The sequence below is a fragment of the Tachypleus tridentatus genome, chromosome 2, assembly GCF_004210375.1.
Source record: "Tachypleus tridentatus isolate NWPU-2018 chromosome 2, ASM421037v1, whole genome shotgun sequence".
In the NCBI taxonomy this organism is placed as follows: domain Eukaryota; kingdom Metazoa; phylum Arthropoda; class Merostomata; order Xiphosura; family Limulidae; genus Tachypleus; species Tachypleus tridentatus.
The window spans coordinates 34,309,566-34,327,308 of NC_134826.1; the positions used below are offsets into that span (position 1 = coordinate 34,309,566).

Genomic DNA, 17,743 nt, shown 5'->3' on the forward strand with positions numbered 1-17,743 from the left:
TCCGAGCTACCTTCGGATGTTGACTTTAAGTTATGTTTTTCTTTTTCGTCGTTCTCAGTATCGTGAGGTTTACCAAGAGACTCATTTTCAGTCCATTCTTTTCGATGTTTACTTACAACTGCCCTCTGTCCGTCTTCTTTATCGGTTACTCCATTCAATGGAACCATGTCACCATTGGCTGTGCCTCTGTAACTCTCTTCTCTGTTCTCTCTTCTCGGGTCTCTCTCACTGTTTTTCGTAGTAAGTACTTGTTTTGTTCTTCATTATCTGGATCGTTCTTGTCAAGAACCATAACATGCTTTCGAATCTCAACAGGTCCACTTTCTACTTCTGGATTTTTTTCTTCATTTTCAATATACTGAATTATTTCACCAATTTCATTGTCAGAAGCATTGTTTCCGTCAGCATCAAGAAGTTTAATGTTGGTGTTTTGAATCACGTACTCATAACTTTGGTTGATCTTAGGAGAATAGTAATTACTGTCTTCGGTAGATATTCCATCTTTGCTTGTTTGGTTCAAACTATAACCATTTGTTACATTGTTTTCTCTTTTATTAAAGTATTTTTTAGGAATATTTGTTTTATATTTTTCAGAAGAAACTCTTTGTGTTCCTCCTCTTTTTTTAACTTTGATCCCATCATTATCCTGTACCAGTTTAGACTTGTTATTATTCTTTGTTCCATTCTTATTGGGGAGATTAGTTTGATTTTTGGACTGGGACCGAGCAATACTATTCGTCCTCCTTACATTAGAAAATTTATTGGTACTATTGACTCCACCTTCAACTTCATTGTCTTCCAACATATCTTTTACGTCCATCTCTTCATAATTAGTTTCTTCGTCTCCTCTTTGTTTGTGAGAATAATTTCCATCACTATTCCATTTTATCGTCGTAGATTTTCGTTTTTCTACTTTATAATTCATCTTACTATCTTTCCTCCTGAAAATTGTAAGGAATCATTTAATAAAAGTATTTCTTACATAAACATTTAAGAGCTATGTAAATTATAAGTTGCTGAAATCAAAGTGGTGACAACAAGGTTACCGTAATCCAGTAGCGTTTAAAAGAACTTCAGTAATTTTTAGCAATTTTCAGACTGACACGTTGTTATATTTATATTAGGTAAAATAGTTTTTTTTTCTTCTAGATTTCCGGTTAAATCTTTCTTTAAGAGACTTTATATGCTTTCAATAGACACATATTTTGTATCTCAGAACGGCTGGTATGGGTATTAACAATTTTATTGATAAGGAAAGAACAACGTTTTGACCTTCCTAGGTCATCTTCAGGTCAAGAAAGAGAGAGTTTGAATGTGACCGTTGACGGACACATGTCTTAGGGACGAGAATATAAACGGATTCGGGATTGTAGGGGGCGTTGCAGGTAGATGTTAGGTTATTAAATAGTATCGGTGTAAAGGTGTTCCTTTATACTGGTTTAATTTTGGTTTTAGTTGCTGTATAAGTAGGGCCTCCATGAATTTGCGTTTGTTTATTTTTTTCCCTACTTAATATCTGGGTGTTTTCTATGATTATGTTGTCTTTATTTGATTTGCAGTGTTCAAATATGTGTGAAGGTTTTGTTTTTATTTTTTGAATCTAGTTTCCATTTTTCTGCTTCTTTCTCCAATGTAGAAGTCGTGGCAGCTGTTGCCTTGTATTTTATAAATAATGTTGGTGTTGTGTTTGTCAGTGTAGTTTTTACATAGTATGGTCTGTTGTTTTGTACGTGGTTTTTGAATAATATTTGGTGTTTACTGGAATGTTGTGTTTTGGTATAATTTTTTTCCAAATGTTGGTTATGTTTTCGCTGATGTCGGTAACATATGGTATGCAGCAGTGTAAGGTTTTGTACTTTGTTGTTTCTTGGGATTTATTGTTGTTGGTCTAGGTGTGTGCTTATAATTTTTTCAACGGTTTTTGGAGGAAATTTGTTGATGTTGATGATTAATTGTTTTGTTTTGTTAATTTCATCGTTAATTTTATGAGGTGAACAGTTTTGTGGCTGTGTTTATTTGGCTTCTTAATATGTTGAGTTTTTGTTTTGTTTCATGTGCTGAGTCCCAGGGAATGTATAATCTAGTATGGGTGAGCAGTTCTGATACACATTTTTTTTTTCAAGGGGGTTTCTCGTCATGAAGGAGAGAGTCATATTTTATATTAGAACATTAGTATTAGCAGCTTCCCTTTCCGTTAACATGTTTTTTGTTTCTACATAATCTGTTTGTGTGATTGTGTCGCCAAATTCCTTCATAGAAAGTTCGATTTTTAACCGAAAACTACATATCTACAAAAAAGTGTCCCTCCCTTTGAAAATGTTAATTTGTTATATCTTTTATTCGATAACAAAAAAATATGCAAAACTATGTTTTTAGAAAGAACTCGACGAGATCTGTTCAAATAGGATATCAAATCCTAATTTCAACATTGTCTTTTTTGTAAATATCTAAGTATTTATTATATTCGTTACATTTTATCATTTGTGTACCTGCTGCAGTTTCTTAGAGCTTCTTATTCCAAATAGTCTACAAAATGATCAGCCAAGTTTTTCTGCAGTTGTGAAGTCGTTGGAAGATATATTTGAAATAAGAGAACTGATGTTATGGAATGACCAGGTCAATCACCTGATATAGATCCGATTGAAAATTTATGGGCTGAGTTAAACCAATTGACAAAAGATGGCAAACCAAACACGAAAGATAAACTTTCTGAGCTAGTCAAAGAAGGATGGCAGTCAATCACTCAGGAATATGTGCACAAACTTATTTAAAGCATGCTACAACTATGTGAAGCATTATTGAAATTCAAGGGAATGCCGTCTAAACGTTAACTTTCGAACTTTCGTCGAAATTCATTCAGCTGTTTTCGAGAAATCTTGCCGACAAACACACACACCATACACATAGGGGTGAAACCAAACCTCCGTCCACTTTCGGTGGCGGAAGTAACAAGTTAAAAATCGCTATGTTACATGTGTCGTGGAAGCCATATAAACGTTAATTTACATCCACAGCCTGCACGCAACTATACGTGTGCGTGTTAGCAGACTCTAAAACTACATATCAACCACAGGCTACATTCATATCGTGCAATTGTCGTCGGCATCTCCCTTTGAAGTTACTCTATGTGACTGTTTCTGTGGACAAAATTTCTGAACGAAGTCATTTTACAAAGAAAATCACTACGAAACAGAGAAAATGGTGTGAAAAAAAACTGATAGCTTAGGAGTTTCGCCTTTTCTATGTAGCAAACTCCAGGCATTTTCTTGTATGTTCATATTCTTAAAATAAACGTGCACGAGTTAGACAAATAAGTGAAGGAATAGCACGTTATAAATTCTGTCTGTTTTCAACTGTCCAAGAGTAAACACAGGCTGAACTTACTTAGGGAATGTTTTTATTGCAGAGCCTATACCCTTCCACAAGTATTCGGAAACTAACCTGCAGAGATAATTTTTATCTCTAAAATAGATTTTTTAAATTGTTTTGGGAAGGGGTCATTTTCTGACAGTTTGTAAGAGCACGAAACTGCACCTCAACTGTTCCTGACGCAAGTTGTTTCTTCTTCTTGGTTTGATAGTTCTATCTTTCTAATTATACATTAAAATTTTAACTTCTTACATAATCAACAAAGCACTTAAAGTCGAGTATTTCTTATAAAACAACTCTTATATATGTGAGTTTTTGGTGGTGGTGTTTTTGTCATTCAGATGAGATCGCAGGGTTTTGCCCTTTCTTTCACTGAGCGCCTGACCATGCTTCAGCAAGCCGAGGACACTGAGCCTTTGTCAACCAGCTCATCATCTCACGCTGACTCACTCACCTCATTGTTCACCCAGAATTCCCACCATACAAGATGAAAACGACAAGTTAGCCTAACAGTCCAAAAAGCCCCAAGAAGCCGCACTACAAACTCGCAAGAAATAAGTTAAGGACCGTAAGGGAATACTCCTTAACAAACGAGAGTTATCAGAATCAGAGATAGAAAAGGAAAATTGGAAAACTCATCGACTTTCCCAAATGACAAACATGAGAGTAGAAAAGTATACGAGGATCTTAACAGAGCACTACATATTTACAACAAATGACGTTTAATTTATAATGGATCAAAATTTGGAAAGACCTGCAAAATCATTTCAACAACAGATGCATGCTCAAAACTCGAAGACTTACTTCATACAAACTATATCGTACCCGCACTACACCCGCATCGACAGCTTTCCTAGAAAAGACGAAACTGGTCGGGAGGAAGTTCCTGCGCTCAAAATATCCCAAGCAGAAGGAACGAAAAGTGTTATATTCCGAGCAAAATAAGGTGCACAAATACGGTCTAATGCTCTAAAACCAATGTTCAAACCACCAGAGTGATCAAAATAATATTTACTCAAGTGGTATAAGAGCTCACAACGATGCCCTTCATAAACGATTGTAGAGATTTTAAATGGAAATCTAAAAAATGTTGTCTAATGTCCACCAAATTAATACCACCACTGACCAGTTTAATAACAGTACTATAACTAATTTTATGTACTCCATAAGGGTGAGTATATCTTTCCGGATATTATCCAATAACGATCCATCTAAGGACAAAACCTGCAGAGGGTACAGAATCCTTGAAGCAAACTAGAAAATTAGCAATCACAGCTTTCCCACGAATGGAAAACTTACGCTAACTTCAAAAACTTAAACTCCGCGCAGTTCGAGCGCAAATATCCTGCCACTTCATCTCATACATAAGATACCCATGAGTATGAAAAATAATATCTAAAATTTGTGACAAGCATTCAGTACCGTGATACCATCAACATGAACCTCAGACTGGTCAGCCCATATTCCCAACCACAATCCTTGACTTTCCATATCCAAAAAGCCAACAAACTTCCATAACTTGAGTCAAAATAACATAACTAGCCTGTTGAAACATAAGACAAGTCAAGCTAACACTGACAAAGGTCGATTATCTGCACGTACAAAACCTTTGACGAAAAATTCAAGAAAGCGACCTAACATAACAACAATCCTTAGACTATCACAATTTAAACAAGCAAGTTTATTCTTGGGAAAACATACTGTTGTATATATAATAATTATTTAGTAACGAGCTTCTTCATGGCCTTCCTTTGATCATTATCTGCAGGTAGTCGCTTACGCATAGAATTGTGCAGCATATTTCCATGAACAAGTAGATGAAGCCGGGGCAGGAGGAGAAACTTCCGTCACATCAGACTTAACCTCAAGGAGGTAATCATTTTCATACATCGACGGCTGACTATTACATTCTCGGTGATCGCCAACCGTTAACGACAAGTCACAAGAAAAGATCTATCCTATGGATGAAAACACGTATCTCCATCCACTGGAGCAGTACAAGGAAGCAACATGAGGTGGATCATCCACGACTGAGGGAGCATCAATCATAGTGGAAGGTTGTACTTCTCCAGGAACATCCCTTGCAGGCAACGGTTATTGTGGAACTACCGAAGAAAAACGTTAAATATGACTCTGACATTTATAACTATAACACACAAACTGAGGGCAGTCTTATACAAATGTTTATCGCTTAGACATAAATTTTGTACACAGCACTGATGATCATGTTTTGTTTTAATAAAAGTACTTTTTCCTAAATGACCCTTAACCTTTCATGACATTGACAAGTTGTTTGTTTTTTGAATTTCGCGCAAAGCTATACGAGGGCTATCTGCGCTAGCTGTCCCTAATTTAGCAGCGCAAGTCTAGAGGAAAAGCAGCGGGTCATCACCACCCATCGCCAACTCTTGGGCTACTCTTTTACCAACGAATAGTGGAATTGATCGTAACATTATAACTCATCCACTGCTGAAAGGGCGAGCATGTTTGGTGTGACAGAGATTCGAAACCGCGATCCTCAAATTACGAGTCTAGTGCCTTAACCACCTGGCCATGTCGGGGCTTAACATGTTGACCTTTGAGAACGAGGCACAAACATGCCGCACACCCGGGTATCTACCTTGGTTCCTCTTCCAAACAATAGGACCTTTTAGTTCGCAGTCAAATTCTAACAATTTACATAGCAAAACATCATCAGTAATATATTCAGACACATCCAAAAATGAAATAGTTACAGTTCTACTGGCCACCTCCGAAAGAAAGTAACATTCACCATTAACAGATAGTCCATTATCCACACCAAGATCAACATCGGCCTACAAAACAAAAATGGTTTAAAATCCTTCAGGCCGTGGATCAATATCAGTAATCAAAGCAGCTCCAAACTGTGAAATGGCGGACTGCAGAATATCGACATGACAAAGTGACGAGGGATTCTCAACAACTGTTCGCTCTATAATATCTGTCGTCAAAGTTGAACCTTCACCGGGTCAGGTATGGTCGCAAACAAGAATCACACAAAATTTACAACATACTCATACAAAATGTTACACCAGTAGAAAAATAACCAAGGGGGAAAACAGTAAGATAATACAGAAAAAAATAAAATAAAAAATAGTAGAAACAGCTGCAAAAATCACCAATGTGTATGGTGGGGGTTAAACACTCGTAGTTATATATGACAAAAATGGAAAATTTTATTAATCAACTAAGCTTTTAAATTTTTTTCAAAGGTCTATTAGTCACATGTTAGAACTTTTATTTTTTTTTCTTTGTTATCATTTGGCCAAGTAGTTAGGGCGCTGTCTCACAATCTGAGCGTCGCGGGTTTGAATTTCCGTCTCACCAAGCATGTTCACCTTTTCAGCTGTGGGAGCATTATTATATTACAGTTAATTCATTGGTAAAAGAGTAGTTCAACAGTTGGTGGCGGGTGGTGATGACTAACTGCCTTACCTCTAATATTTCACTGCTAAATTAAGGACGGCTAGCGCAGATAGCCCTCGTATAGCTTCGCACGAAATTCAAAACAAACAGAGAAACTATTACCATTTTCAGAAAAACGAGTAATTTCTTCTCGTTATAAAGCTACTTTCTATCACATATGTGCCAAATTTAGTTTTTACACTAGCTGGTATCAGTGGTCAAATGTTTATTACTTTTATATTTCAGCTCATTTTATCAGTCATTCGGCTATTTATTTATAACCTGGGTTAATTAATATTTCTATCTATTTCGATAGGAAGTCGTACGTGCTCACCAGTTCCTGTTTTTTTTGTTTTGTTTTTTACGTTCAAAGCAATAAGATCAAATGTTTGCTTCCCATCATGTCATCTCCTCAGAAGTTCATTTTTTAACTTTTTTAATGATATGTAAAGGAAATGATCAACACATTTTATATTCTCTGATGGATATAGAAACAAAATGATCAACATATATTTTATACTATCTGATGGTTACAGAAACAAAATGATCAACATATATTTTATACTATCTGATGGTTATAGAAATAAAATGATCAACATATATTTTATACTATTTGATGGTTATAGAAAAAGAATGAATAAACGAATATGGTCAGGGCTAAGGTTTGGAAGTGGGCCCAAACTTTGCTGGAGCCCACACCTTGCTTTAAGTCTATTATCGAAAAAAATATATGCCAGTAGTAAATCTTTACTAAGTTGCACCGCCAATCAAAACACACAAAAAACGATAAACAAATCAATTTACTGAAGAATGAGAATGAATGTTTTATGAGACAAAATCACAAAAAGAAGTAGAAAACGCTAAAAAATAAAAAATGGGCCAACAAGAGAAGAGGAAATCACTGAAGCGGGGAAGCTGCTAACCTCCTCTCATGAAATATCAACTGCAGTTGAACCAGAGAAAAGATGTGAATCTGACAAGAATTTTACAATTTTACAAGTGCAACAAATAGTAGGTAGCGAACTGTGTGGTGTAAATCCAGTATCCAGTTAGTGATCTATATATGATATTTATGATCCAGCTACTTGAGCGAAATTTTGTATAAAAGAACAAAGAGTTGAAATCATGACCCGTACAGCTTAAAGAAAGTGACGATGAGTCCCCGAAAGCTGCTGGTTGTTTTGTTTGTTTTGAAATTTCGCACAAAGCAACTCGAGGGCTATCTGTGTTAGCCGTCCCTAATTTAGCAGTGTAAGACTAGAGGGAAGGCAGCTAGTCATCACCACCCACCGCCAACTCTTGGGCTACTCTTTTACCAACGAATAGTGGGATTGACCGTCACATTATAACGCCCCCACGGCTGAAAGGGCGAGCATGTTTTGGCGCGACTCGGGCGCGAACCCGCGACCCTCAGATTACGAAGCGCACGCCTTAACGCGCTAGGCTATGCCAGGCCCTTCTGCTGGTTGTCGTTTTGCATTAAAAAATTACAAGTGTAAAATTGGATCTACGATAATTAATAGACCTTGGTTAGTTTACTCCAAACCTATAGGTGTTGCACTCTGATTTTACTGTGAGCTGTTTGGCGAGGATAGGGGTATCCAGTTTCTGGGTTCAACCTTAACTGGTTGTACTTGGATATGCCAGTTATGTACTTTCATAGGTTTCCATATATTATTCTGCCAGTTTAATCATCTCATCAACATCTTTTGCTGATCTCTCTTTTAGGAACAGTGGCTTACCAGTTGAACATGCGATAATAAACTTTCACGTTTTAGTACAGCTGTCAATCCCTCAAAACTGTTTTCACACTTAGCCATGTCAGTCCATCTTGTAAAGTACTGCTGCAGAAGTGCCACAAACTGAAATACAATTTCTGTAGTGGCAGATTTGACTTCTCTGAACTTCTGAAGAAAACCTTCTTCATTGAGTTTATATCGTTTTTTTCAATTCCATATTTCAGTTGTCATAGTCCATGACATCTTCTGATGTTATATCTGCATATGCTTGTAGACCTTTTCCTTTAGTAGGTGGGCTGAGACAGACAGACTAATCACATCTGTCCCACTTTTGACTTTGGGCGAATCTGTCATATCTCTCCAGGAAAGCATCTACGTCATCTTTCGGTATTACATATTTGGGCAGCTTGTGTCGGCTGGTCCTGGCCTCATTGTCATTATTGGGTTTTTCTTGCTGTTGGATGAGCTCTGTGATATAATTTGTACTATTATTCTTTCTATTTTTTGTCTCTGCTCTTTCTCCTCCTTTTCTTTCTCAATTTGTGCTATTTCACTTTCCATTTTTAGTTTCTCCTCTCTTTCTGTCTTTTTTTCTCAACTTATGCTCTTATTCTTTCTCTCTTTCTCTCTCTCTATTCTAAGTCTTTCCGTTTCCTATTTTTCTTCTTTCAGTCATTCTCTTTCCTTCTTTTTTTAGTCTTTCTTTCTCTCTTTTTCTCTCTCTATTCTCAGTCTTTCCGTTTCCTATTTCTCTTCTTTCAGTCAATCTTTTTCCTTCTCTTTTTAGTCTTTCTATCTCTCTTCTCTGTCTCTCCTACTTCCCTCTTCTGTTTTGCTTCTCCTCACTCTCTAATTCTTGTTGTTGTTGTTTAACAAATGATATTACTCATTATCCTTTAACCCAAGATGTTTACCACTTTCAACCCACTTATCAAAATGTGATATGGTTATATATCGTAACTATAATCTCAACACTATTTTTGCTACCACTATACCCTGTCATATCTGGTAACATACAACGTGTACAGCAAGACACCAACGTTCGTTATTTAAGCAAAAATAGCCAAAACAAACATTCCAAGCTGTTAGCTGAGGCATTGACTACAAAGAGTTGTGAGAAAATACAGAAAGCTCGGTACTACAATGTGCTGACGGACTACACTCCACATATTTCTTACAAGAAGTACAGGAAAGTTTTCTAGAATATGTGCATGTTGAAAATACAATGGTAGAAATTTGGCTGATTTCGTACAAAACGAATGTACTCAGCACGAAATAAAAATTTGAAGACTGCAAAGGTTAGTGTTAAGACAACATGACTAACATGAGAGGATCCCATCAATTAAGAACACTACAGGTTAATAAACACGCAGTGTTGTATGTATCCTGCTGTCCCCATAACTGGAATCTTACATTGGTGTAGCAGAATTACCCACAGAAGGAAAGAATTACTGCAGCATATTTTCAGAGTCCACTAAACTTTTAGATTCTTCATCAAGTACCTCAAACATTACTGAAATCGCTGGAGTACTCATGCTGAAGCTGAAAAGGCAGTCTACGAACAACTGCTCAAATTATTAAATACTTTGTTCAAAGTGTTAGAAAGTGCTAACTGAGACAGGAAAAATCTGTCTGAGATCACAGGCCTTATGAGAACAATTGAATCATAATTTTTGTAGGCCTAGTTGTGTGGAATGACGTTCTATCAATCTTGTGACACTGACGGTGAGTTAACTCTACCAAATGCAATAGATATGGTGTCACCAATCAAGGAACAATTGTTGGGTTATCAAAAACAAGGATTTCAGCACAGCAAAGGAAGCAAAAGTATTAGTTCAAAAACTGGACATTGATCGACTTTTCATAAAAATGACGTCGAAAATGTCTGCCAAGAGACCTTTCCGAGAATGGAGTCGTCATTGCTAAGAAAAAACTTGAAATTAGTTTTTATAATTACCTGTTAGATTAGTTCCGAGTGGAAATTGGCGACTGCTTCGCTTTTATGTGCGAACTTGAATTACGTCTTGATAATATGTTTCTAATAAAGCCATCTGGAAGTAACGAAAACCTCAAAAAAAGCAAGTCATGAAGTGGTTTGATTTCTCGGGAACATGGATGTTTCAGACGTGGCCATAGAAATAGCTTTGCATTCTCGTCTTTTACATGGTGATGTGATGTCTCCGTTTCAAGTGCTACATGTACATTACGTGGTACAGACCTGTACTGCAAGTGGTGCTTACCCAATTACAGTTGCAAGCACTGAATTATCCTTTAGCAACTATCTTTGATCAAGAATTGCCTGCAACGAACAATACCACAGGAGACTCTGTGGCTGTTTTGTTTTCCAGCTGAAAACAAAATTGTAAAAAAAAAGTGATTTGTTCTGATGAAAACGAAAAATTTGCTGCAGCCAAAGATCGCCGTACAGACCTTTAAAACAATAAAACACAAGTTTTATTTAACATTAACAGCGTTATTTACTGTTTTTCTGTTGTATAATGTTGTTTCTACATATTATTTATTTTATATTTTGTTTTTGTTTCTTTAGGATGGTGGGAGATATCTTGACACACATGAACAAGGGACCAGCAAATTCTACTACTGACCTCTGTACGCCTTTCTCTCTGCTCTCCAGCGAAACCACAGCTAGTGATGATGGTGTTGGGTGAAATAGCTACCATTTTATTCACTAATCTAACAAACTACTTCACTGTAATCAATATTCTACACACAGATAAATACTGAACTATTCTGGGTCACGTGTCTGCTCGTCACGAATGTTTTTACCTTCTACCATTCCGGTGAGGAACATCATGTCCACACAAAAATATCTGATGATAATAATAAAACTGAAATTGAGCTATTATAACACGAACACAATTATAGAGATTATGGAAAGAAAGAAAAAATTTAATGGCAACAAATGATAACTGATTTATAATCGCTGAACACGGAGCTCAACAAAAACACGTCCTCACTCTATAACAAGAACCGCTTTGTGTAGCTTTGTACTTAGTAACAAAACACTACTCTATAACGAGAACCGATGCTTTCAACGTTGGACAATGGTGGCAATTTAAATGTTCGTTAGAAAGGTTTTTATTTATCTCTCCAGAAAACACTGCTACCTAAGGTGAATGGTTTTTATACACTCAACTAATAATGAATACAGAGTTGCTTTAGCAAATCACTGTTGCTAGAAAACGCTGAAAAGTATAACATGAGTTTTAAGTACGCTATCACACATACAAACACACTAATGTATGTATATTGGAAGTAGGAACAGTGAACACTCGTATTCGTGTGTGACAAACATCGAACATCTAATTAATCAACTGAGCTTCTGAAAATTTGTTCAAAGCTCCATTTGTCACATGTTAAGATTTTGCCTTTTTATATTTTTATCGCCTACAGAAAATTGGGTGTTGTTCTCTCGTTCTAACTTATAGGCCTATTTCCTATTACTTACAGATTAAGTGCTGACTTTGATTTTTACAACATCTGGTATCAGTTGTAAAAGCTTCATCGCATTTTATTGGCCATTCATTAATAACGTGGATTTCTGGATTAATTGTTATGCGTATTCATTTCAATCAGAAACCAAACTTTCTCACCAGTTGCTATTCTTATGCACAAAGCAGTAAGATCAAATATTTGTTATTCCTCGCGTGCGCTCCTTGTAAGTTCATGTTTTGTTGGTGATGGTTGTGTTTATTGAACGTTTCTAATTAAATATTTGGAGAGTGATCAACACACATTAATCATCTAGTAATTACAGAAACATAATTAGTAAACGAACTGCAACAGTTATTATCATGTAACTCGTCGCATTCGGTTACTGCCCTTCACGAGTCGAACCAAGTTGCAACTTCTGCTGAAGACGCTTGCTTCGAGTTTCGTTTTCACTGTTTTATTTTCAATTTTGCCCTGAGTGTGTTGAGCTTTCTCACCTTCCTCTTGAGTTTGAAGTAGCAGAAGCGACCGTAGTTATCAATGAAAATGCCTTGCGCTTCTATTGTAACAATTGTAATATTTTCACTAAAGAAAAATAAATAATTTTAAATTGTTTAAATTTGGTTTTTATTGTTTTATATTTGAAACTTACTCTTTTTTTGTTTGTAATTTTTATTGGTTAAATCTGAACAATTGCGATTGTTTTATTTATTTCTCAGCTATAACAATGCAACCTAGTTATAAAAATAAAACTATATAAATAGTTATCACTAATGAGTGATGACAATTGGTGCGATAGTTTTCGAGATCCGAGTTTTGGTTTGTGTCTTTCTTTTAGCAAAGCGACGTGTCCACCGAGGGGAATTGAGCCCCTGATTTTAACATTGTAAATCCATAGACTTTCCACTGTTCCCGAGTTGTAGACGTACACAAGCTCTATCATAATAAGATGATGTTTCGAGATACCTTTTCCTCATACAGTAATCACATATGTACATTGGAATTTTGAGAATATGCAGCATACAGTAATCACCTATGTACATTTGAATTTTGAGAATATGCAGCACTGAAGACATTAATTTATTTCTAGGAATTATTTAGCTGATAAGATGTTTAAAATAATAAATAAATTTGAGACCTGATATTTTATTCTATTTACAACCGCCCTCCAGTGCACAACGGTATGTGTGCGAACTTACAACGCTAAAAACCGGGTTTCGATACCCGTGGTGCGCAGAGCAAGATAGATCTTTGTGGTTAGTTACAAACAACAAAAGTTATTTTCAACCTGTAACTAAGTTATACCAGTTTCTATTTACAAGCTGTAACTGAGTTACACCAGTTTCAAGTAATGGCATACCTCGTCAGTAACCCTGCAGTAGACTAGGCTTCATATGGTTTTATCTTATGTATGGTATTTTTTATATGTCTTTAAAAGTGACCCTATGTTACAAAAGAATTTCAAGAATATGCAGCATGTCCCTCGCTATTCAAAACTGTGATGTACCTTCACTCGTACAATATTTGGAATATTGAATAGAAGGTTTATCTTTTATTATGTTTTAAGACTCAATAATTGCAATGATTTTCTATAAATATTTGCAGTTACCGTCTGCCTCCAGTGTAGCCATCCTCTATATCTGCTGATCCACTGAATGAGTTTCCTTCAGCAACAGCCGACTGTCCTCCGATTACGTGCTCAGCAAGTCGTAGTTCTCTATTGCGTTGTCTTCCTTTCTCTGTGAATGAGATATTATCAGATTGAGTAGGTGCTCCTTCGATATCATAGTTTTCAAGATTTCAATCAAAATGAGTATCTCCTATCTCCTAAAATATGAAAATAAATCTCAGTTCCGTCAAAGTCGTTCTTTGTTTCCAGAACATGCAACTCCGACTCATTGCCTCACACCTTGATTAATAATTTTAACGCACTTTGTGAGCTTTAACATAACGCAAAACATCGAAAGATCAGAGGTGTATTACCACTTTGTAATTTGTACTTACGGTATTGTATAAACAAAAGATATCTGTTATAAAATTTCACCTGTCTTGTTTCGTATAAAAATAAAATATATGATGTTCGTACAGCGTTACAAGTTTATATTTCTAAGACCATTTCAAAGATATGGCTTTAATGCCTAAGTACTTCTTTAGGAATTATTTTTATCTGTAGATTTCTAAATTGTTTTTAAAGTAATTCTGACACTTAGAGTTTTATAAGTTACACTTTGTTTTATTCTTTAGTCATATTTTCATAAACAATTTTGCTTGTCTTGGAACTGATCGTAATTTTTTAATTGATATATACAACATTAAAATAATAATAATAAACTCTATCATTACTTTAATAATTCTTTAGGGAGAATATTACTTGCTACAAAACATTCCTTATGGTTTTTTTTATAATATGTATTTCATTTTTGAAAAACTTTATTTTTATACATTTTGTTTATGTTTAATGTTCACTTTATTAGTAAATCATTTTATTTAAACTACTAAAGCAACTTACATGCACGTAAATTTAAATGATATATCCTATTACTTTTCTCACAAAATGTACACATATCTAAAAGTATTTTTCTGTTCTCTGTACTTTTTAGTGTATATATTGTCCTGAACAAAGATTAATACACAGTTCCATCAGATGTCCATGATTTCATTTTATAACTTTCCTATGGCCTGATATCGCGCAAAACATGCTCGCCCTCCCAGCCGTGGGGGCGTTATAATGTGACGGTCAATCCCACTATTCGTTGGTAAAAGAGTATCCCAAGAGTTGGCGGTGGGTGTTGATGACTAGCTGCCTTCCCTCTAGTCTTACACTGCTAAATTAGGGACGGCTAGCACAGATAGCCCACGAGTAGCTTTGTGCGAAATTTAAAAACAAACAACCGCTAAAATTGTAGAAGATTCTTGAATGTAAGAATCAAAAATGTACTGTGTGTGTGTAAATACTAGTAATTTCCGGTATTGTTGCCTTAACTCAAATTTCTAGAAACTCTTCCCTCAAACTTATAAAAGGCAACCAACGCAACGAGAAGATACAGTTTTATATTGTTGGTTTTTTTCACATTTAGCATACTATAAACCTTGGAAACTATAACTGTGATAAACGTTTATTAATTGGAAGTCTACAGATATTTATTTGACCACAAACTTTTATAGACTTCGAACATCACAAACCGTTTAAATTCAGCGACTTAAAACAAATCTTGTGTGATCAGCGGAAGACAGCTAGCGATCTGTTAAGTGAATTGTAACAAAATCAACTTACAATTGATTCGTTCATCGTGAACTGTCGATAAAAATATTTAGTTCCAGACCAGATAGAATATTCAGTATTATTTGTAAGTTTGTAAAACATTTTGTTATAAAAATCATCATTTGCAATAACCGTTGTTATATACGGTATTATTATTTTTATATTAAAATATACTTCTGTTAAGAAAGTAGACTTTGTGTAATCAATCTTGTTGGCAAAGGTCATAGATTTGATACCTCTCTATATTCAGTTAACTTCTAAATTCAGATAACAATGTAACTCAGTTTCACACTATTTGAAATCGCAAAATGTAACACAATAAATTGGAGGCTCATCAGAGATAAATTACAACACGTAACACCCTTAAGTTAACTGGTATGTATAGCGTTTAATGGCATAAGCTATCTTTGACCAATTAGTTAAGTGGTGCATACACTTGTTATTATCGAGTACTATATTGTACAAAATTATATGAAATATCGACTTAGGATGATACTGTTGTTGTAATAATGACATGAAATATCGACTTAGGCTGATACTGTTGTTGAACAAAATTTGTTAAATACTAAACATACTCTGATACTGTTATCATACAGTAAGAATTATTGACTTATGCTGATACTGTTGTTGAACAAAATTTGTTAAATACTAAACATACTCTGATACTGTTATCATACAGTAAGAATTATTGACTTATGCTGATACTATTATTATTAAAATGTATACGAAATACCGACTTAAGCTGATACTGTTATTATTAAAATATGGACTTAGGCTGGTGCCGTTATTGAACTAAAGTATGTTAAATATCGACTTAGGATGATACTGTTATTGTAATAATGACATGAAATATCGACTTAGGATGATACTGTTATTGTAATAATGACATGAAATATCGACTTAGGTTGATACTGTTATTGTAATAATGACATGAAATATCGACTTAGGATGATACTGTTATTGTAATAATGACATGAAATATCGACTTAGGATGATACTGTTATTGTAATAATGACATGAAATATCGACTTAGGATGATACTGTTATTGTAATAATGACATGAAATATCGACTTAGGATGATACTGTTATTGTAATAATGACATGAAATATCGACTTAGGATGATACTGTTATTGTAATAATGACATGAAATATCGGGTTAGGATGATACTGTTATTGTAATAATGACATGAAATATCGACTTAGGATGATACTGTTATTGTAATAATGACATGAAATATCGACTTAGTCTGAACTGTCATTGTAAAAAATATACGAAATATTGATTTAGGCTAATACTGTTATTGAGGAAATGTATCAGAAATAACAACTTAGGTTTATACTGCTGTTGTACAAAAGTATATGAAATAACAACTTAGGCAATTACTGTTATTGACAAAAGTGTATTAAATACCGACATAAGCTAATACTGTTATTACACAAAAGTATATGAAATACCACCTTAGGCAGTTACCGTTATTGTACAAAAGTATGTCAAATACTGACATAAGCTGATACTGTTATTATACAAGAGTATATTAAATATCGACACAAGTTGATACAGTTATTGTACAAACAGAAATATCGTCTTAAGCTGATACTCTTACACCCTTGTGCAAATTAATTGAAATAAGACGGAAAATTACAATTTTTTCAACTTTTTACGTTTTATTCCTTAGAATCCAAAAATGACTCACAAATTAATACATGATATGACTGCCTTTATTTTGCAGAAGATCATTAATCCGCTTTGGCATCGAGTTCACGAGTTCACTACAATATTTACTAATTTTTGGATCGCGGTACCACACCTCAATTATGGCCTCAATTAGCTTATCTTTCGCCGTACAGTCTTTTCCCTGAAGTCTTTCTTTACAAATCGCACAAAGATTTTGAATAGGATTTAAGTCCGGAGAGTTTCCAGACCAGTCCAGCACCTTTATTCGCGTTGTAGTCATAAAATTCTTCACAAGTTTCGATGTGTGGCACGGAGCCAGATCTTGTTGAAAAATGCCAGATCCATCTGGAAATCTCTTTTTCAATTCTGGAACGACTCTTCTCTGCAAAACTTCGATGTACTGTGGTCCTCGCGTCATACCTTCTACGATATGTAAGCCTCCGACGCCATAGTAGCTGATAAAGCCCCAAAACATTTTCTTCAAGAGATGTTCTACGAACTGATTGATGTGAGATTCTCGAAGTTTCTTACCTGGAAATCTGCAAATATGCAGGCTTCTTTGACCCTGTATGAAGAAATTAGTCTCGTCACTGAATAAACACCTTCCTCTATTGTTCTTGCGTCCAGTTCTTGTATTTCAGACCCCATTGATACCGGTTTTTTTTTCAATGAGTTGGTAAGAAGTTGTTTATTAATTGGTCTCCTTACCCTTCTAACGCAATTTCGAATGACGTAATATTCCTCAAAATTTTGTCATATATCCGAAAAATAGATCGACCGTACTGCTAAACACAGCTAATGACGCCGTCTGTGTGAA

At 35.2% G+C, this 17,743-nt stretch overlaps 1 protein-coding gene across 1 annotated transcript in view; it reads right to left on the reverse strand.

Annotated features, from left to right (window-relative positions):
• Positions 1 to 24: 24 nt before the first annotated feature.
• LOC143240670 (uncharacterized) overlaps positions 25 to 17,743 on the reverse strand; it is a 51,535-nt gene continuing 33,816 nt past the window's right edge. The window contains exons 6-7 of the mRNA XM_076483482.1: positions 13,597 to 13,726; positions 25 to 941 (exon numbers count right to left, since the gene is read on the reverse strand). Coding sequence (XP_076339597.1) covers positions 155 to 941; positions 13,597 to 13,726 — 917 coding nt within the window. The 3' untranslated portion in view covers positions 25 to 154. The remainder of the gene's footprint in view (positions 942 to 13,596; positions 13,727 to 17,743) is intronic.